This window comes from Mastacembelus armatus, chromosome 21 (assembly GCF_900324485.2).
Source record: "Mastacembelus armatus chromosome 21, fMasArm1.2, whole genome shotgun sequence".
In the NCBI taxonomy this organism is placed as follows: domain Eukaryota; kingdom Metazoa; phylum Chordata; class Actinopteri; order Synbranchiformes; family Mastacembelidae; genus Mastacembelus; species Mastacembelus armatus.
The window spans coordinates 23,376,629-23,398,552 of record NC_046653.1 but is presented as its reverse complement, the minus strand read 5'-3'; the positions used below and the strand labels follow the sequence as shown (position 1 = coordinate 23,398,552).

Sequence of the window (21,924 nt, the reverse complement as noted above, 5' to 3'; positions counted from 1 at the left end):
CTTTTCTCACAACCATCTTGAGCTAAACGGTATAGCTGCAGCCTTCACACCGAACTATCAGGAACGTGCGTTTACATGCAGCATTTTGATGGTGGATGCTGTAGGACCTTTTTTCTGATATCTTTTCATTGAATTTATGACACCTCGCATTAAACTTGAGACCTGCTGTCCACTGGGCATTATATCAAAAAAGTGAGCCAACTGTATACGTTAATTAGAGATTCAGTCATGGTGACAGCTACGTGCAATGCTGATTGGGTTAGTTAAAGCAACACACAGTTTGTCCACTGGAGGAGTGTTTGTCTTAGTCATGGTGGACGTGTGAGATCATTATTTTAGAGACATCCACTGTCTTTAATCCACAGTACATCACACTGGCTATAAAACATGTTACACTCCACTGAAAAACTGAAAGACTTTTCATTTTTCATGGGCGGCAACTAATTGGGAAGCAAAGGTACCATTTCCTTCATCACAGTAACAACCACGGGTTTTGTTTTTTACAAGAAAAATTATGACCACAATCACCTGAGGACCGGAAAGAGATTTTATGTGCAATAAATGACTAAATTAGTTCAATTAAATTTAGTAAATTAGTTAAAAACTGATACTGTGAAGGATCCTGGTGGCCCAGTGGTTGATGATGGTTTGATTGCAGCCAGTTTTTGTTAACTACTTTCTTATACACACATTTGTCTTGCCTGTATTTGTCACTTTTGATAAGAAAAACTGGAAATTTGTTCCATTTTGAGTCATATTTTGTGCCTGCACTGAGCCCGACCATCCTCTATCAGGCGCCTGTCTCTGGAGACAAGAACTGACAACCACCAGTCTGTTTTGGATAAATGCTGTGAAATGAGCACAAAGACAGAGAAAGAGCGAAATCAGATCAGACTGTGTTCAGACTGTGTTTGGGTGATGTTTTGGTTGCTGGGAAGTGTCTCTGATTCAAGGATTTGGACATTAATACAGGTCCAGCTGGTCCGTGGTCAGAAACTTAAACCTCCTGTTATGTAAAAACTTAGTGAGCCACTTTGAGATGCTTTTCTTCACATATCCTCACTGCACTGTGACAGGCCGAGCCCTTTGGCCCCACATTTGCATTCAGAATAGTACAGTATGTTTTTTTATGACAGGGTTCAGGTGTCCCACCTTTGCTGAGGTAACACTGTGGGAAACACTGCACTGTTTAGTTAATAAGTGTTAATAGGCACAGACAAACCAGTGTCTGTAATCAGCCCCTCTGGGCATCTGACCCCTGGCAGCAGCTTGTTCATGGTTCGTACTGAGGTGAAACAAACCCAGCAGAGAGTAAAGAGTTAACACTTACGGTTCATAAGCCTGAGGAAACAAATCCAAGAAGCTGATTGAAAGCTGTCTATAGTGAGGTGATGTTTTTAGATAGTTTTAATATCTTTTGTGACGTTTGTATTCTCGGCTGCTGTTCATCTGCTTATTTTCACACCAGGCACATCTCTCACATCTATTTTGGACGTATCGCTGCAGCAGATACCTGAGCACTGAGTTTATCTGCTGCTGTACAAAGAAATGTCCGTTTACCCAACGCTACAAAGCTGTTGTGTAACGGCCTCAGGAGCTTTTCAACACAGGGAAAGGACCAGGTGCTGTCACACCTGAGTAAAAGTCAGGATATAGTGGCTTCTTTACTGTTTTTACTCTGCTGTCATTGGTCTTAGTAAGTTAGGGAAGAAGTCCAGACCCGTCTTCATCGAGGTTTCAACCATTTTATTCTGGATCAGAGAGAAGATCCTCTGATTCAGGCACAACAGGGATTTTAACCGCAATGCAATGCATGCTGGGAAGTGTATGCAAATGAGAATAATGTTTTTAAATAATTTGATGAGTTAAGGACACAGTGGCTTGTAAATTTACCTGCAGGGTGCAGGTATGTGTGACCTTGCGTTAGTCTGCAATAAAACACAATAACTCTTGATAAATGTAAATCTAATTGTATACAATGGAAATAATATTTTATATTAATATAAAACTCTGATCAAATGAAAAACATATTTGTGCTCTAAATTGTTCTAATTCTCCCAGGGATGATGCCCCCACATACATTAGATAATAAACCACTTTATGCTCTCACCAAGGTTTTCTCTTTTCATCCCACTCCAGTCTCTCTGCTCCACTTTGTCTCTTCATCTCTGCTGACTGAACTAAACCTTGTTTCCATGGAGACCTGAGGGATGTACTGAGGCAGAGACAGAGTAAAAGACACAGGAGGACGATGGCGTACTGAAAGACACTAAAGTGCGAGAAGAGACACGAATGATTCATGTCAGTCACTTTCAGGCTTTCCTGCGTTTGATGGCCTGTGACTCGGCATGAATGCAGTTTGTGCTCTCATCTTGCCATTCATTAAAAAAACATGGGGGCACATTTCTGATAACGGGGTCTATTGTAAATAGTGAATGAGTCTGGCATTACGGCTGATCCTGTGTCAGTGCACACAAGTTTCTATCACTGTGTGTGTGTGTGTGAGCTTTGGAAGCCATTGTCTCCACATTGGTCTTAACTCTTGACCTGAATCCAAGACGTAATCCCTTTAAAAGACCAACAAACTGTCCTCACCTGAACAGATTTTCCTTATCTCATTACAGCCTGACCAGGAACACAGTCTGCACATGCTGTGTGGTTCAGCCTCTCACCACAAACTTCCTGGGTCTGAACCCCAGTGACTGACCTGGGGCCTTTCTGTCTGGAGTCTGCATGTCCCCCCCCCCCACGCAGGTTTTCTCCTCCCACAGTCCAAACACACGCAGGGTTAAGTTGATTGGTGACAAAAATAAAAAAAGAATAAAATGAAATTTTTCATTTCTTGATATGAGGCTAAAATACTCTCAGCCTGATGTTGTGTTGTCTGCACACGTCGTGCAAACGTGTGGACATTAGGGAACGAACAGTATGGAGTGTGTGTAAATATTCCTGTGTGTCCGCATCGACGACATGCATGTTTGAACGTGTGTGATGGAATCTCTGGTCTCTGGACTTATTAAATCAGCTTCTCCTGCTAATGCTATTTAGAACCAGGACTCAGAGACCAGTGCTCTAGTTTCAGAGAGAAACTGTGCTAGGTATGTATTTACGTGCCTTGGTTTGTGTGTGTGTGTGTGTGTGTGTGTGTGTGTGTGTGTAAGCGCGCCTGCATGTTTAGCATACAAATAATTGTTTATGGCAGTTGCTTTCTCTGGAGCAGTAAACTAAAGCTTTTAAATACATTTGCTTCAGATAATGTAATCAGTCAGGGTTACCCAGAGAGAGGGAAGACGCCCCGGGCACTTCTGATCTCAGTGATGAAACCTCAGTCCTCTGAGTGTTTCTGCTCTGCTTTTTGTTCTGCATGGTCAGAAATGACAAGTGAGCCTATCTACAATCTACACTAACGAGTAGTTATTGCATCTGTTACCCGGGAACAGTCATTTTACTGGAATAAAGGAGCCGCTAACAGACCTGAGAACGGACTGAAAGTGAATTTTTGCTTTATCTCATTTGCAGAAATGAAATACTGAACTGTTGAAGTCCATGTTTATTCAGCCCAAATAGCATGGACACCCTCTGCACACTGGCTGTCTGTCTCATTATGTTCATGAGCTGGCCTTGAGATAGATTCATATGATTTACTCAGGATGAAACACTGTCGTCTTGTCTTACCTGTATGTGGACTTAAAATGCAGTTGTGGGAACCTTTCAAATTCAGTCACAGCGTCCCTGCTCATTGCTGCATGTCGTTATTACTGTCCCTGTCTCCCCTTTCATTTCAGTCATTGTCTAATGAAACTCCCAGTCTGAGTAGTCCTTCACCGTTAACGTGCTCCATGTGTAGGTCACACTCAAGAAAAGCTTGAAGTGGCTGCTTAAGGTTTCCAGATGTGTTGTAGATGTGTTTAGTTTTTTAAGTGCAGTGGGGCTAAAAGTCCAGTGCTGTCAGCCGGGTGGAGACAGATAACCATCAGGGGAGCAGAGGAAGTGGCAGTGAGGACTGGAGCTGCTGACGGAACAGGATTCACGTACGAATCGCTGTGCTCCTCCTCGACTTTTATCTCCGCATCGCTGCTCCCCTGCCTTGTTTATTTCCTCCCTGCTCCTGGATCAGATTTCCTCAGCTTCCTGCAGTGGATTGGGCTGGAAAGGATGCACATAAATAAACTGCATGTGCAGTAGCGTGCGGCACAGCACGGACTGAAGAATGTTGATATGAGTAAAGCCATTACTTTACTAAGTTGTCTAAGCAGAGGTTGTCACACAGGTTGAGACAGACACTTTGGGCTTGATAGAGCTGCTTCAGGTTTGTGTTTGGTCTGTGCCAGACTCTTCACACAACCCTGCCAGTTTTAGGATCCTCATATCACTGCAACAGCTGGTTTTCATTCTGAGGGAGGTTAGTGCACACAGAGCAGAACAGGCATTTCTTACCTTTACGGACAAGATGTCAGTGAATGAAATGTACACACACACTTTCGTCTAATAAATGAACTTCTTCACAGTGTTTCAATAATAATTAGTCTTTAACAATTTCAAATCTCATTTTCATTCTTATTGGCCCAGAATGAGCAAAGATTGATGGTGTTTTAGTTCTAGATGAGAGTAATTAGTAAAGTCTTGTTTTTTTATTGACTAATAATGATATTGCACATTATTGATCGATTTTGTTTTGGACCTTACTGGACCTTAGACCCTACGTCTCTATGCTGCTTCGTCTTGTACATTGTCTGCTTGTACACATGGGCTTGTCCGTCTTCTGTATTTTTTGTATACACAAATACTTGTTGTAGGATTTGTGTTGTTTTGTGTAGCTCCATGGGTCCTGGAGGAGCGTTGTTTCGCTCCACTACGCTCTATAGTCACTGTACGTGGTTGAAACGACAACAAAAGAAGGTTGAACCTTTAATCGACACACCTGAAATAGCAGAAAACAGTTACTTCAGGTATGTTCTGTATCCCAGTCGTGACTCATTTGTTTTCTTTCCTCTGCTTGTCTGACGCTCTGTCCACTCTCTTCTTTCCCACCAATCACACCCCCAGACTGCGCCCCCACCCCTCACCTTGCCTGGTCTCGCTCCTCCTTTCCTGCCTCCCAAGGCCCACAAACCCCCAGCCCACCCCCCCCAACAACAGTCAGGCTGTGACACACCACGAAGGAGGCTATTTTGGGCCGATCGCATCCAGAGTCTGCATATTGTTTTCTTCTCACACAACAGAAACAGCAGACTATAATTACTTCTATTCACCCCCCACTGGTCGGTGTGGTGGAAATAGTTCCTATATGAAGCTGCTGAGTGGCTCTCAGCGGATGGTGGGAGAGTGGGTGACCTTCCACTGATACATTTCCACAGAGTTAATGAATGACAGTTCTTAAAGTGACCGGCCACTTTCAAAGATGGTTCTTAAATCTTCTTTAAAAACCGAACAGGACTATAATGTGTTCTTTCCCACGATTGTCGTCTCCCATCTGGAGAAAAAAAACTCACCATCTGGGTGTTGAGAGTCCACATAAGGATTCGGTGACATGCTGCGTGTGGAGTATTTTTGTTCTGGATCGTGGTAACATAGTGTTCTTTGTCAAACGGCCAAGTGCTCTCCCCTGTACCTTTACTTCTGCTGGCGCTGGCGAGGTGAGCTGCAGTTCCTCTTGACCATCTGCCATGACGCCGACCACCCTGAGACAATAACAGGCCGGTCAGGGAGGGAGGGAGAGAAGGCGAGTGGGCGGAGGAAGGATACACAAATATGCCTGCTTATAATTATATCCTGACACCTCAAACTGATGCACAATGAAAGCTGCAGCTATTCTTCGGGGGGAGGGGGATGGGGTGGGGGGGGTTTATAATTCATCTTTCAGTTTCTAATTAGAGGGTTGTTATAAATAACTCGTCACTGAATGTAAAACTTAAAGGGTAAGACTGGTGATACTCTCTGTTTTCTCATTGTCAACACAATTTCAAAACCGAAACGAGCAAGTAAAGGAGTCCAAAGCCTGATATATCTCAGTCCTCTGTGTCAACTGAGCTGCTTATTTTGAATTAATCCCACATAAACCGTCACATAGAGCAGATGTGTGTTAATCCGTCACTGAAAACACTCCCCAGCACGTTCACCATTTTTGAGTGAGACTGCAGTGGCCGGCTGTTCTGGGAAATGACTTTGATTACCCCCAAAATATTGAAGTATAATGACAAACATCAGCGTTTGGTTTCCCAGAATTTTCTGAGTCCATTGAGAAGACTGTCCTCATGTAAAAGTAAAACATGAAACTTTGCCATTTAAGCATTAATGTGACATTTGTGTCATATAATCACACTCCCACGTCAGTCTCCTGAAGCACTCACAACCAAAAACTTCCTCTCTCCCCTCATTTCCTTCTCTATCACGTTAAGATTAAAAACAGCAGATTTTTCTCTGGATGTCCCCGTAGTTCAGTGTCTTTTTAAGCTTCTCATCCGGACTCTCTGACTCGAGCTGTAGTTTATCAAGAGAAGCTTTAAACATTTCGTTTCCACCAGCCTTTCATTCTTCTACATGTGTTTTTTAGGTTTAATTGTCAATAAACTACTTTTTTGTCTAGTGAAAAACAACATATTGACCATAGTTGAAATTATGATGATTGATGATTACAGTCAAACAAAACAGGAGTGACCAAACAGACAGACTCAGACAGAATATATTTACATGTATCAAGATATATAGACATAGAGAAATGAGAATATGGTTATGTTCTGAATATTTATGAAGTCTCTCCTGAGTCACTGCGTAAAACATGATGTTGTCCATGACTTCAAGTTTCCAGCACAGCAGAGAAAATAGTGCAGCGCAGCAACGGTTCTCGCCACCCGCTGCTTGGCATAGCAATGCCATCGCATCCCAGAATGCACTGCGGCCGCGTTATGTAAGAGGCTGTTCTATTCTATTCTTAGCTCTACCTCGCTGAGAAGTAACAGTGCTGGTTGCCTGAGAGTCAAAAGCGCAGAGATCTGATGGGGCGGGAATCATCAGTGAGGTGAGAAGCAGCACAGTGGGCTACTCTGCCATCAGGCTCTCTCTCTGGGACACGGGCAGGACGGCATGTCCATGTTTGGTATCTGGAGGAAGTAGAGGTGTATAGGTGGGCGTGCGAAGGAGGAGGATTCATATGTTTAATAGTACAACAGGGAAGTGATATCTGAACGGCACTATTTTAACACTGAAGTGGGACATAGTAAATTTTTACCTGTTGTGCCTTCTAACCTCAGTTTGACACCACGTTCACTCTGTAGTTGTGAACTGCACACATTAACAGACTGTCCATCTTCACATGAAGCTTTCCTGTTTAATTCCCATCTGTCATCTTTATCCTTTCTGTTATTACCCCCCTCCCCTCCTTTCTTGATCCCTTAGTCTCCAACTGTCCAGTTTTTCCTTAATGGATGCCCCGTCCGGTTATAATTCTTTCCTGGAAAGCTCTGCCGAGACAGGGATGCATCTGGTGTGTGTGTGTGTGTGTGTGTGTGTGTGTGTGGTCTAAAGATAAGGCATCATTTCTTTATTTGATGCTGAACAATAAACATGTGATCAGGATTGTAGCTGCCGTTGAGGACAATGACGTCTTGTCCTGTTTAAGAAGCCTGAGGGGAGTTTATTCCCCGAATAAAAACTGTTTTTGTAGAAGTTATTTTTTCTTTAGCCCAAATAAATAAATGATTCAGTATCAAGTTTCTTCATTGGCAATGTGGAAAAAGCTTTGGATCAACATCCACTGAAGGCCTGATAACATATCATATCATATCAATGTTAAGTAAATGTACCTCAATAAGAATAAAGATATCTGACTTTAACTGTAAATGTGCAGCCATTTTCTCAAATATGTATATCTGCTTCAGTCTCTGTGCCCGTTCTGTCAGAGTGGGTTCACTTATCTTCATCCAGTTCACTGTGATAATCTTCCTAGCAACCATTAAAACATTATGTAGTACAAATAGCTGTGATTTGCTCAGCTGATCTGAGGGAGAGCCATCCAGTAGAAAAATGAAAGGCGGCGTTGGTATGTCACATCCTAGAGTTTTACATGTTTCCCTCTTAACTGCTTCCCAGTATAATTGTATTTTGGGGGCATTCCCAAAATATATGAACATAGTCGCCCACTTTCCCACAGTTTCTCCAACATTGTGATAATTGTGAAGAGCTATCACATTTAGCAACTCTAAAAACTCTAAAAAATCTTATTTTCAATTTCCAATCAAATTCCTCCCATGTTTGACTGCTAACACCCCTGTGACAGACAACACATATGTTTTCCCACATGTCATCCTCTATTATAATGTTTAGCTCTAATTCCCAGGGTAGGTTTCTATAAATGTGGGCTATGTGATTTGTGGTGGGTATACCATGCTCAATCACATTCATAAACGATCTTTCAACATTTGTTGTGGGCTTAATATTTTTATATTAACAATGAGTGAAAAGACAAACTGTACTTTGCCTGTACTGATGACATTTAAAAGTGTTATCAGCTATTAATTAATTCAGTTCTGACTCCTTGTTCTCACAGGCCAGTTTTCAGTCTGATTTACACCCAAATCCACTGAACACTGCTCATAGTTAACAACTCTTAGAAGCTTTTTGTTTCCTTTACTGCATTTTTCTTTAGCTCCTCCTGTCTGCATCCATATGTGGAGGATTCAGAGGAGACAGCTCTTCATTAATAAAGACTTGAAACTGTCCTACAACTACACTGTAATAAACCTGAAGTAAATACACATGAGCCACTCACACATGAAAAACTGTTCTTCAGACTTGCAGTTGATGTCACCAGCTACAGTAGATACGAAACTGTCATCACACTAATATCGAGCGAAACCTTTTAACAATTCAAAAACAATTTCCATGCCGCTGTGCACCAGTGTTTCCTTTCCTCTCACACTCCTCTGTGCTAATGCATGTGCCCCGAGCAGTTCGTCCGTGAGTTCTGCAGCATTTGAGTGATTTTAAGATGCTTGTTTTTTTCTCTACTCTGACATTTTCATTTCAATTGTCATCTGAAATATTAAAGAGTACCAGTGACTCAGCAGCAGCGAAGTTATTCCCATATAGACCATGATCATCTTTGCGGCTCGGCACGAAATGGCAGCGCTTTTCAAATGCCACACATGCAGCTGCGTGTGCTCTATGCAGCCTTAAACCTGAAGTCACCCAGCTGCTCTGTGGAGTTTTATTTTCAGAAAGGGCAGGGTGGTTTTCACATGAGGGTTTTCAACATCAAATGTCTTTGCAGGACTGACAGTGTGCAGTAGTTTATTAGAGGAGAAGAAAATCAAATTTAATTGTGCACTTATGTCACACTGCTTTTTTTAAAACGCCATCACTCAGACTTGCCCTGTGTTGAATCAGGCTTTTCTCACCTTTTCTCTCAGGGGGAAAACAAAAACACACCAGTTTCCAGTTTGAAAGAAAGCCAAAAGACTGAGAGAGGTTTGACGACGTTGGGAAATTATTAACGTTGTTTACACTCAAACAGGCAGGCCTGCAGCCCGAGGCTCCTGCCAGTCTCAGCTTGTCGGGGCTGGATGGAGGACTGAGACCCTCGGGGAACAGTTCGACTGGTTCCCTGGGAGCCTCTCACAAAAACTCGCTTCCTGCTGCATCGAAGCAAAAATCTGCTACAGTCATTAATGTAGATTCATTACGTTCATATTTACCTGCACTTACTCTTTTTGCCTTTTTGTCTGGCACTAACATCGGGAACATGTAACCATGAGAAACCAGCTGCTATTTGCAGAGCTGCGGGTTGAGTTCATGGGAACGTTCAGCAGAGACATTTTCTCTCTCTTTATTTGGCTTTGTGATGTTTGTGATTAAGTGAATCATGTCCCAGAGCTCCACATTAACCTGCATGAATCACCATGGAGGGCAAATGGGTTACAGAGGCCCAATCCTGTCTCGCTCCAGACCACACCATCCGATAATCTGGATAATCAGAGTACCGGCGATAATGAGAGTTTAAAATACTGATAAAAAACAGATAAAAAAAACTCCTGCTCAGCTCATTCAGCTTCGTGTCACCGTGTTTGGACGAGATGCGACCTGTACGCGGCCACAGCGAGTTAGTGTGCAGGAGTTTGCCGCTAACACAGTTGCATGAGATTTGATTCTGCTGTAGCGCCTCACAAATTATCACACTGGCTGTGAAGACCAAGCATTTCTCAGATTTCTGTATAATTCATTTCACAAATCATTTGTAAAACCTGTGAATTTGCTCGGGGGACACACACACACACACACACACCCTCACACACACACACACACACATAATTTCTCAATCATGTTCAGTGACTTATGAGATAAACTGTAGTGAAAGTGAAATGTCAGATTGACTGATGCAGCAACACAAAGGGACATTTGTAGAGAAGATAAAAACCTTTGAAATGGGTTGACACTCTCAGACGAGTCTCACTGAGGTCTGTATCTTTAGGGGACGGTCGCTGGCGATTGAGTTCACTGTTCATTAAGCCTTTTTGAATATTCTATACAAGTACATGATGACACCCTTTTTTCACAAGGTTGCATCCTTAAACCTCAACGATACATTTTAATGTTGTATGATTATAAAAATAATAGTATTTATCTTTTTTCCATTACCTGTGAAGTCCTTATTGCTGCTAAGTCCCACCTTTGACCTTTGTGGGATGGAGCCAAGGTCAAGCAGCCACCTGCTGCTGCTGCTGCTGCTGCTGGAACTAGTTTCTCTTTTTCTTTTTAAATGTAATAGTTAGGAGTGTTAAAGATCAGGGTGCTCTCTTCTTAAAACATGTTTTTGAACCATGTGTACATGCTTGATCTGAATGGAGACACTGAAGCTGAAAAGCTGCTGAGTCCAGTGTCCATTTACTAAATGTAGCTCAAAGGTTTTGAACAAAATAAAAGTGTGCGGCTGTTATGAGGAGTTGGCTGATCAGAATGAAGAGCTGGAGGCGCTGATCGTCCAGAGACGTGTTATTAAACCAGAGGGCACAAATATCAGTCAGATGAATGAAAGTGATGTCTCACACAGATCTGCCTCATCTGGTCTGAAGCTCTGAAGCCATAACTGATTACTACAAAATAATTGCGTACTTGCTCCTGTACTTCCTGTTCTCGCTCTAACACACCCTGTGTAACTATGTCCAGACTTCAGTGACCAGCTGTTGGAGGTGGTGGGTCTGGAAGGGGCGATAGAGATGGGACAGATCTACACTGGACTGAAGAGTGCAGGACGCAGACTGGCTCAATGTGCCAACGTCACCATCAGGTCAGAACCTCCTGTCTCTCAGCTGCCTCCATCTTTTCCCACATTTACACCACCCTCCTCCCTCCTGTCACCTCCTGATCTCCATCCTTCCTTCATCTGTTCGTGTCACTGCTCTTCCCTCCTTTCTCTTCCTTCTGGTCGACCAACTGGAAGCTGCTCAGAACGAATCCATGCTACATTTCATTCTCGTACAATGAGAACTGAGTCTCTGTTTTGAGTGTTTTGTGCCTTTGGTGGTTGAAATCCCTGCAGCATCCAAGCAATAACAGACATATAACTAATAAATTATATATTTTGACTCACTCACAATCAGAATAATGAGTTTGGATGAGTTCTGAGTCATCAAACTCCCTCTGTTATATCTCCTTGGGTTTTTTCTTATTAGCGACAACCACTAACATTCAGGTAGAAATACTAAATAAATCATTTTCTGCTGCTCTAGTCTTTCACTGCCACATGTTGTAGTTTTAGCTTGTTGTGATTTGAGACTTTTTGTCTTTATCGTGAAGTTGAAAGTGTAGAGAGAGACGGGAGACACTGGAGAGAGAGAGCAGTGTTACAGTGTGTGGCACAGATCCTAAAACTAATTTGCTCTCTGGCCAAAAAGATGTTCATGGTTTTTGTTCAGATGCTCACAGAGTGTAGCTGATGTCACCAGCTGTTCACAGCGATTCACACACAAATGTAACCCAAACCACGTTGACCACATCAGGTCAGGCCCGGTGTTCATGTGTCTGAAACGTTGTGTGTTGTTGGAGTGAGATCGTTTCATTTTCAGGATGTAACTGTTTTCAGCTCTTTCTCAAAACTGTCGTTTTCACTTCTCAACTAACAAAAACTGATTGGAGACCTTATAGTATATAATTAATAAATGTTTTTTTTTTAATTTTATTTACTGTACAATGCAATTTTTAGTTATCAGCAAATGAATAAATGTAAGTTGACCTATAAGGACATCAGATACGACACCTTCATTTCAAACTATTTTCAGGTTCAGTTCAATTCTCTGGCCACATTTTGGTTTTGACACTTTTTTTCTTTCTTTCAACGAAAGTGGTTTTATAAGACTTGTCTCATTTAATATCCACAGAATTACTGGACTAAAGAAGTGACATTTACAAGTTGTTCTCTCACTTATTCAGCAAACCGCCTCTAATATTTCCCTAGACCAGAATTAAAAGAGCATTCATCACAGTCATTCTCCCATACTGTGTTTCTGTAGTCACAGAGGCATGCATGAAAGTCTTAAATCAACCCAGAGTGTGTGTGTGTGTGTGTGTGTGTGTGTGTGTGTGTGTGTGTGTGTGTGTGTGTGTGTGTGTGTGTGTGTGTGTAGTGGCTCTGTGAGTTTAAAGAGGGGGGGTCTGTCTGGGAAATGGGTCTCCTGGGAACAAAGGGTGCAGTGTTTGACCCTGTACTGGGACAGTGTGAACAGGCCTCTCGTTGCTCTGAGTTGTGTCTGATCTGACCTTCACCACCTCCGACCCCTCCCTGTCCTCTCTCTCCCCCCACCACCACCACCACCACCACCTCTCCTGCTCTTCCCTCTGCTCTCTCTGTCCGCAGGACGTCCCGACGGCTGCCCATGCAAATCGATGGCGAGCCCTGGATGCAGCCTCCCTGCACGGTGAGACTGACACACAACCAAGTCTCTGAAAATGCATCCAAGACCCTCGAAGTTGCACATCTTAGACTCCAGTGACGCCCAGACACGGGACTTTTGTCCCTGAAGCACATAGTTGTGAATATTTTTGGGCTGTGCGTAGGTTTCATTTCACTCGTGAATCAAAGACAGCAGTCAGATGATTTACAGTATTACAGCTGTTGCCCAATGAAATGTGACAGTTCAGATTTTTATAAAGAATGTCATTGGTTGGTTTTAACTCCAGAATCAGTCACAGAGTCAGAAAGGAAAAATCTGATATCCAGTCTTTTAGGTTCATTTTCTGATATTTGCCCATGTGGAAAGAAAAGAATCAAAAACACAAGCAGGTGTTACAGAAGAAAGTTTTGGTACCAAATCCAGGAGCGTAGAGGCTTATCAGACACCAAATCACTGCACATATGCTCTTTGTAGAAAACTGTGAGGAAGGCAAAGTTATCGCGGCAACAGTCCAACAGAAACTTGTCACTGATGCTACAAAATGTACCAGGAATGTGCACTTCCACACGTTTAATTGGCCACAGCAGTGTGCTGCTGCAGAGCAAACTCTGCCGTGCCATCGCACATGACTGGCTGGAAGGTTTTGTGTGAAACTCTGGCTGCAGTGTGGGTCACCAGTAGGTCCCGGAGCACCTGAACCTGTCCAAACACGGGGTCCTCCTGCTCCAGCTTGTGGGTAAACCACCTGTTAGGTCAGGGTTGGGGGTCTGGTTAGACAGGTGACTCTGGCTACAGAAACATTTAGGAGAAAGTAGAGTCACTGATGGGGGTGAAGCCAGAGCCAGTATCAGAGGTGGATATAGTCATCAGGGTGTCCAGAGCTTCCTCTGGGGGCCAGTGGACACCCACTTATCCCTGGCAGCTGAAAAACTCAGTTATGTCAGACCAAGCCTTTGCACTGGGTTCCTGTCTATATTTTTATTGATCTGACATCGTTATTGTTGACTGTTAATGCTTTACATGACCAGACCTCATGACTTCTACTCCTCTATGAGCCTGTTTAGTGACTGAGAGCGAGGCCCCTTGAACTCTGCAGCCTTTTACACAAATCTCTTCTTAAAACATTCTCTTTAAAGAAGTTTTCATTTTTACCTGTTTTATTAAGACTGTTTAATCACTGTTTTATTATTTCATCCTCTTGTGAAACAGCACAAGTAAAGTGCTGAATAAATAAAACTTATTTTACTATTATATTACTTAGTTCATCTTCCTCCTCTGCACGCCCACAGCCTCAACGCTGCTATACCGTCAGATATCAGAGGCTGGATGAATTCTTCATATAAATGGAAGAAATCTGCTCTTTTCTGTTCATCCTCAAAGCATTTCAACCATTTTTCATTCTGTTATAGTAAAAGCTTCATGGGGGAGGAAGCTAGAGAGTGTTTTGTTGTGGTATGTGGGTTATTTTCAAGGTCGCAGTGAGTGGTTTTATAACAGTCTATTGTGAAGCGATGAATGTCAACCTGATAAAATTTTACATAAAAGACACTGAAAACAGATTTCTTTGCAAACCAGAACCCTTTATCACACCCTTCTCTGTCTGGTTCTTACAGGTCCGGATCACACACAAGAATCAGGTCCCCATTTTACTGGGCCCCCCTCAGAAGACGCCGTTCTTTTTCTTCAAGAAACGCAACCGGAGCCGCGACTAGGACTCACACATGCACACACAAACACAAAGACACACACACGCACTGTACCTGTATGCACACACATGCCTCCCACTGTATAGACAGCTCCATCAGACTGGTGCACTGCTCCCAGGTTGGAGTTTAAAAGTGGGAATCACTTACAGGACCACATTAACAAGTGGACCTTTCCTAAAGGAACCTGCAGTGATGGAACCTACAATGAAAAGACTCACAGTATACAGCACCGACCTACTCCTGTGTAACCATCATCCTCTAGTCTTGTCTCTTAACCTCCAGGTCCCAGCCATGGATTTAGTCTCAACCTCTTGCAACAGCTAAGTCTCTCAGTCTGAGCCGCCCCCTGCCCCCAAAAACTCAGCCATAAACCAGTACCGCACTGCCTGCCATAGACACCTTTGACTGCTTGGAGTCCCCTTGACTGAAGTGAGGAAAGTGGTAGTGAGGAGATGCAGGCTTAAAGAAGCAGGCTGCATGATAAGCCAGTAGAGGAAGAAAGAGCTCCAAACACACTACAGTAGAAAAGACAGGGAGGGTGGGGTGAGAGCAGTGTGGCTGCAACTGTGGCTGTTTACAAGGCCGGTGAGTAAATACAGTGAGATCCATCTTTCGGTTAAAACACCTGTCTGAATAATGAAACAGTGGTTGCTTATGAGAGTGCCTGCTCCAGGGCGTCCCCACAGACTGACAGCATGGTGCAGCTGAGGAGACGAGTAGACAAGTCTCATCCATTATTGACTTATCGTGTTTGTTGGCTGATGGAAGTGGCCTGGAGTGGGATTTTAGACTCTTAGCATTACTAGCCTACAAAAAAGATCCTTTAAACCATATTTACAGGCTCTGTAGATGATCTGGCTGTAGACTGGCCAGGTGTGTACAGTCATACATATATAAATCAACCAGAATCGAGGTTGAACGTAGAGATTAGAGGAATAGTAGTTCAGCTTCACCTTCTTAAGAAATGAATTAGTTTGATGTGCTCAAAGACAACCATCCAGACTGAACCAACACTGTCCACTGTGGGACACCTCTGGTGGGTCAAGGACTAAAATATATCCCCTCAAGGGTAAAACAGCAGGGCCCCAGGGGTTTTTATTTACCACAGCTTTGACAGGGGAACTAAATTTATCCTTCTATTTCAAGGGGGGTCTATCTGTCCTCCAGTGAAACCCTACGCCTAATTACCGTGTCAAACATGGATGCACAATGTCAAGTGTGCTGTCAGAGTGCAAATCCCAGAGCCTGCCCCTGCTGCAAGGTGCTGCCTCTAACACATAAATGGGATATAGGAGCAACAGACAAATCATTAGGAGTTTTTATTGGAGCAGGACGATTAGTTCAGTGTTTAGAAAGAATGTATCTGTATTACTCTCCCCCCAAATATGGCAAATTATATTATAAGGTATGTGCAGACAGATATATGTATATTTCTGGAACGTAGGTGTAGCCCACATATACTGTACACACGAATGTGTTTTAATATATCCTTGTTATTGATGTGGAAATAGCTTAGAGGGGTTCAGATCAGTATTCTTCACCCTGCAGAGCTGCTACAGTCGCTCTCTGAAGGCAGTTTTCCACTTAGTCTAATTCAGATTGTATTAGATGTAAAATTAGCAGTTTGCCATTTTCCTCAGTTTAGTTTCTTCCCTGCTTTGTAGAAGAAACAGGAAAACAAATGCACCACAATTACACAGTCTATGACGAAATAATCTCAACTCAAAGGCCATTACAAGCTTTTCTGATGCTTCTGCAGCAACTCAGCTGCCTCAGGTGGCATCTCATCACCAATCTGTGGAAACTCAGCTTCACCATAACAAATGTTTGTGTATTTGCTGAAAGTTGAGACAATTATATCTTATCTTACTGCAGACTCTATATCAGTATATTCAATAACGGACCAGAAAGTGCAGAACAGAAACAGGCTGTAAAGCCAGTAGGACTGTGAGGCTGTGTTTTGAGCTAAACGATAACTTGCAGATATAATGTTTTCCTTGTACACAGGCTTGGTTTTGCTAATGTCACTCAGAACTATAAATCGCAACATCACGATGGTGCTAGAGGCCAAGTCAGATTCATCCTGTCAGTCTGTCCATCAGATGTTGAGATGTTTCCCTCTGGGCTGAAATAGACAGATAAAAACAGTTTCTTTACATAGTTAGTCCCATTCTCGATCACAAATATTACTTTAAAGACTCTCCAATAGCGTATTGACTGTGACATTATCATGTCAATTAAGGTTCTAATTGAAAACTCAGAAACAGGTAGTACATGGACCCTGAGTTGAGGTGATTTTGTCACACACACCCTCACAGAAAATCACAGAAAATCTGAGCTCAACCCCAGATGAACAATAACATCTTCAAAAAGTGAAGCTCAAACTGAGACATGTAGATGTTAAAACTCAAATGATCCATATATTATGTGAGTTAGACATTTGTGGAAAGCTGCCTTGCACCCTGCTGTAGTATACGTGTTAACGCTGCAGGGCAGAGTGAGACTGGTGAGATGTTCTGACGGGACAACCTGAGCTCCGCTGTAGGGTCGGGCTTCACGCCTTCATACCCTGTTCCCTTTAAAACACACCGAGTCGTTCCCCTGGCACCCAGGCCCCATGAAAACAGCCGGGTCACCCAGGGTGTCCTCAAGATTTTCACTTCCTCCAAACAGCATCAGCATCAGCTTGGATGGAAATCAGGTGAGTTACATGTCACTTTGGTTTCTATTTAATTACATGCCAATAAAAAGCGGTTTAACATACCTGGCAAAGCCTAAATGCCACCAAGGCACAAAATGAAGCCATGAGAATCTTTAATTTGCTGTTGCTCCCAATGGAGCCTGGGTGTCAAGAGAACTCAGTGGTAAAAGAGTGCATGTTTACAGTAACTTTACATTTAATGAAAGGTTTTAGACAGCTATATTACCAAGTGTATATATTTGTTTATAATATTTTATCTAAAGTTAACTTACATCACCGCATGCCTGCTGAAACAAAAGGAGAGTGAACAAAACAGGAGAGAGAGCGGATCAGACTCTAGTATTCAAACTGATTTCTTTCCTAAAAAAAAAAATCATTTATCTGATATATTTATTTGTTGTGCTTTTCATTTTTAGTAGCATGTTTAAAAACAGCAGAAGAGACACTGTCTTGCCACATAGAGCAGGTTACCATTACAACAGCCATCCGTGATTGACCGTCGGATCAAAGGGCAGCAACACGAACGTCTGCATGGAGCCTCTGAGTGCATTTCCAATGTGTGTGTCACAACTCATGTCCACTCCTGTCCTCTGAACTGATCAATTGCCTTAACAAATAAATGGACCCTCTCTGTGCTCGCAGCTTCACACAGGACTCAGAAGACTAACTAAACTGGTCACACTGCAGAGAAAGGACAGTTATTTGCAGCAGCATTTAGAGTAACATATTCTTTTCCAAATTAGCACAAAAGGTTTGCTTTTACCTTTGACCATAAACAGCTGACCCACAGCTTTTAGACAAACAAAGTGCAGATAATTTTATCAACACTTCGCAACCCAGGGTAGTCATCGAGTAACATTAGCATTAACATAGGCTCTAATATTCCAGTTTTCAGGCTTCTCCTGACCTGGACATGTACATGCCATAATACCAAAGTACTACAGCTGGAATCCAGATTTCTCACAAACAAGGATAAGACCTTATTCAGGTTTACAAGTGAGGTGAGATCTGTGTCCACCTTTGTCTGCAGGTTGCATTTGTCTCAAAGTATAAGGCAACACATCCCATGACAAAAGGCCAAAACAAACAATGATATTCCATATCTCATTATTAAACTTTATCATATACAAAAACTCATATTTAGTTACATTCTTTTAATTCCTCAGTAACGTTTGTAATGTTTAAGTAAGTGTTATTTAACCAGGAGTAAATGGTAGGTTTGCTGGAGGACTATTTTCAGCAGCGGATTAACACACATTTGGTGCTCTATTGAGTGTTTCTAGCCATAGGATGATTGTAATGAAGGGAAATGTGCTCACTGCTGTGGTCTGGATAGTTTATAGACAGAAAGGATTCATCTGTGTGATGCCTTTTCTGGTTTAACAAGACAAAATAAGTGTTGACTTTTGCTGGGATTGAAAACATATGATGAAACATATCAAGAGCCTTATCTTTTATTATATTTTGCTACTTTTAGACATTTGATAAATGAATTCAGTGAAATTAAAAGTAAAATCCACACTCGGACACTCAACGTTGTGACGTTAACTCCAGGCTGTTTTGTTCTGTCCTGACATTTTTTTCTTCAACCAGCCTGATTGATGTTTGCTCATAGTTCGGTTTCTGACAACAAGCTAATATACAGACGGTCTATAATACAGAAGACAACATGGCATGTGTCTGCTCCGGTCTCTAATCTACTTAAGTTGTGGGAAGGTTCGTATTTCTGGCTGTTTTGATTTCTTTCTGTATGAGTAAGAAAAGCTGCACGTGGATTTTTAGAAAACGTGTTAGTTCATTTTCTTGCCAAGAGTTGGATGAGCCGATCGATAGCACTGTTGTCTCAGTGCTGGACCAGGTGGTGAAACCTGCTTAGGAACAAATTTAAAGCTCAGTAATTAGTGCAGCGCTGTTATCTCCCACTGAGACAGTGAACTGACATTTTGATATTTTACTTCTAAATGCTTTAACAAACAATATGTCTAATGTACGTGATGATTTTGGTGGTGTTAGTAGGAATATTTTAATTATTTGTGGGTCATGTTAGCAGTTTCCCCCTGGTCCCAGTTATTTACCTCCTGGCTCTAACTCCAGGCATTTAAATGGCATTAATCTTCCTGTCTAAGTGTTGGGGGAAAAGGCTGTCAGCGTATATCCAAAAATGTCAGACTCTTTCTTTAAGCATGAGCTTGTTGCTACACCTCACAACTCTGTTCTTAATTAGCTGCAGTTTCATTAATCAACAGGATCAGAGCGATCCGTTTCCATCTGCTCCCCTCATGTGGAACCAGCCCCCTCCCTCTCCAACCCAACTAGTGGTTCTGCAGTCCGGACTGGTGTGATCCAGTTCTTACTATTAGGTGACATCAGGAGCGCAGATGAAGCAGAGAGGCCTGGCAGTGTGATGTTGCTCTATACGTGTACATTAAATCATCCAATCATAGAAAAAGAGCCGCAAACCAGATTCTACATATCACAACAGCAAAGTCATCACACAGCTTCAGGGCTTATGAGCGAGTAGGACAGAAGCTGCTGTTTGTAACCAATGACAGTTAATCGAATGTTTTATGAACTCTCCATCCGTGATATGAGGCCTCTGTTCCCCCTCAGGGTCGGTGTGGTCGGGGACTCTCAGCCCACACAGGGTCAAGGGCAGACTGTCCCCTTTGAGGTCCAGGACCTGATTGGATGAAAGAGGCGGAGGAATCAATATGTCCAGCCTCCGCAGTCTGCCCTGTGTCTGTCTCTACAGTATGTCACCCTCACTGTTCAGTTGTTGGCATTTTAATGGACTAGACATTTTACCAAATAAACAGAATAGGTCGAATATGCATTTTGTCCCTTTTTCTTTAATCACATCAACCAATGACCACTGATTGTAGCAGGGTTGGAGTTCTTAGAGTTCTACTTAGTTTAAATCAGACCACTGATCACAGACCACTTACCCAGTTACTCACTATGTTTGTGTGTAAAGTGCCACTATGAGCTAGTGGCAAATGAAAATACAACACACAAGCTAACAAACAAACAAAGATGGTAATCACTGTAAACACTGTAATCACTAAATATCAAAATGTTAGCATTGTCATGTCATTGACAGCAGGAGTGGGGCAGCTGTGGCACAGGAGGTGGAGCAGGGCGACCACGAACCAGAGGGTTGGTGGTTTGTTCCTTGGCTTCTCTGGTCCACATGTGGAAGTGTCTTTGAGCAAGACCCTGAACCCCAAGTTCCACCCTGGTGGCTCTTCCACTGGGCTATATGGGAAAATGAACAAATAGTGTAAAAGTGTTTTGAGTACACTTGAGTGTAGAAAAGCGCTACACAAGTATAAGACCAGTTAGCGTAAAACAAGTGCGTGCTCCTTGTTCCTATGCAGCCTCATTGTGGCTCCTCCCCCTTCAGGCCATCCATTGTCACACCTGTACAAATCATTGTAGCTCCTCCTTATTTTCAGTACAGTTCTGTTTTTGCCCTCCTGCCCTCATATGTTGGCTTGTAGTTTCTTGTGTATCTAACAAAAGCAGAGGGAGAGAAAGGCAGCGAATTGGAAAGAAAAGAAAAAGTCCAAAGAGAAGGAAGTACTGAATTAAGAACAAGAGAGGAAATAAAAGAAAGCATGGTTATACAACTCAGAGCTTCTGAACAGTCTGCCTTTGGCAACGCTTCTTGAGTGCAGCTGCTAAGATAACAAGGCAGGAATTATCTCCCAAAGTGCTATTAATAGCAGGCGAGTCACATCTTGTCCTTCAGTGAGCGAGCATCCTGTGCCCAGAGGCACCACTTTCCCATTTAACTCATTTCCAAATGCACATTTTGACAGACATTTGCAAGCTAGGACAGACTGCCAAGATTCTCAATTATAATGACCTCACCCACTTGTGCTTCATTATAGTGGCTGTTATTTTTGCTGGGGTGGCACCAAAGGTCAGGTTCACTGGTGGGATAAAGCCTTAGAATATGTACAGTTTTGAAATCCTAGAAAAAATCTTGATAGGAAGTGTGTTATAAATGAAACAGTGGTTTTTAGTGAACGTTCTCACTACAAGGTCCATTTAGTAGTTGTTCTGCAGCCTGTGATCTTATCTCCTTGTCTTTGCCAAGTGGAGCTGGAGCTGTCCTGCTGTCAGGAGACTGAAGATGTGGAAATATTCAGGTTCAAAGTTCATGCTTCTCCTCAAAAAAGGCAGTGCAACAAAATGAAATCTTACTGGAGCGCTCAATCATATCAACAGTGAACTTTGAACCACAGCTTTTTAAAGGGGAACTCCACTAGTTTTACACATCAGTGTCAGTTTATAGGCCATGGGGATTACTACTGCGTACTGTGTTTAAAAAAAGATTTAAAAATTCTCATGTGTAAAATCTGAACGAAGGTATGACGTCATTTCATTGTTGGTTGTGCTGAAGACGTCGAGTTTATAAGTGAAACTCTGGGGGAGTTTGTGGTATCGCCGCTCTGACACGAAACCCCCACACAATAATGCAGAGGTGTAAAAAAAAAATTAAAACAGTATACAGCCATAGCAAACTAAAAATACCATGCATATGCAAATTTCTGACTATACTGTCATGATTGAGTTGCATTATGGGTAATAAACATGACAGGTTTGTCAAGCATCTGGTTCCGGTGAC

The 21,924-nt window shown here is 42.5% G+C and overlaps 1 protein-coding gene across 2 annotated transcripts in view; it reads left to right on the top strand.

Annotated features, from left to right (window-relative positions):
- dgkg (diacylglycerol kinase, gamma) overlaps window positions 1-20,122 on the top strand; it is a 75,464-nt gene extending 55,342 nt beyond the window's left edge. Inside the window, exons 23-25 of one of the 2 annotated variants that reach the window (XM_026296420.2) lie at window positions 11,161-11,281; window positions 12,848-12,908; window positions 14,498-20,122. In XM_026296420.2, coding sequence (XP_026152205.1) covers window positions 11,161-11,281; window positions 12,848-12,908; window positions 14,498-14,596 — 281 coding nt within the window. In that variant the 3' untranslated portion in view covers window positions 14,597-20,122. The remainder of the gene's footprint in view (window positions 1-11,160; window positions 11,282-12,847; window positions 12,909-14,497) is intronic. The other variant, XM_026296421.1, reaches the window with a different exon arrangement.
- The last annotated feature ends 1,802 nt before the right edge of the window (window positions 20,123-21,924 follow it).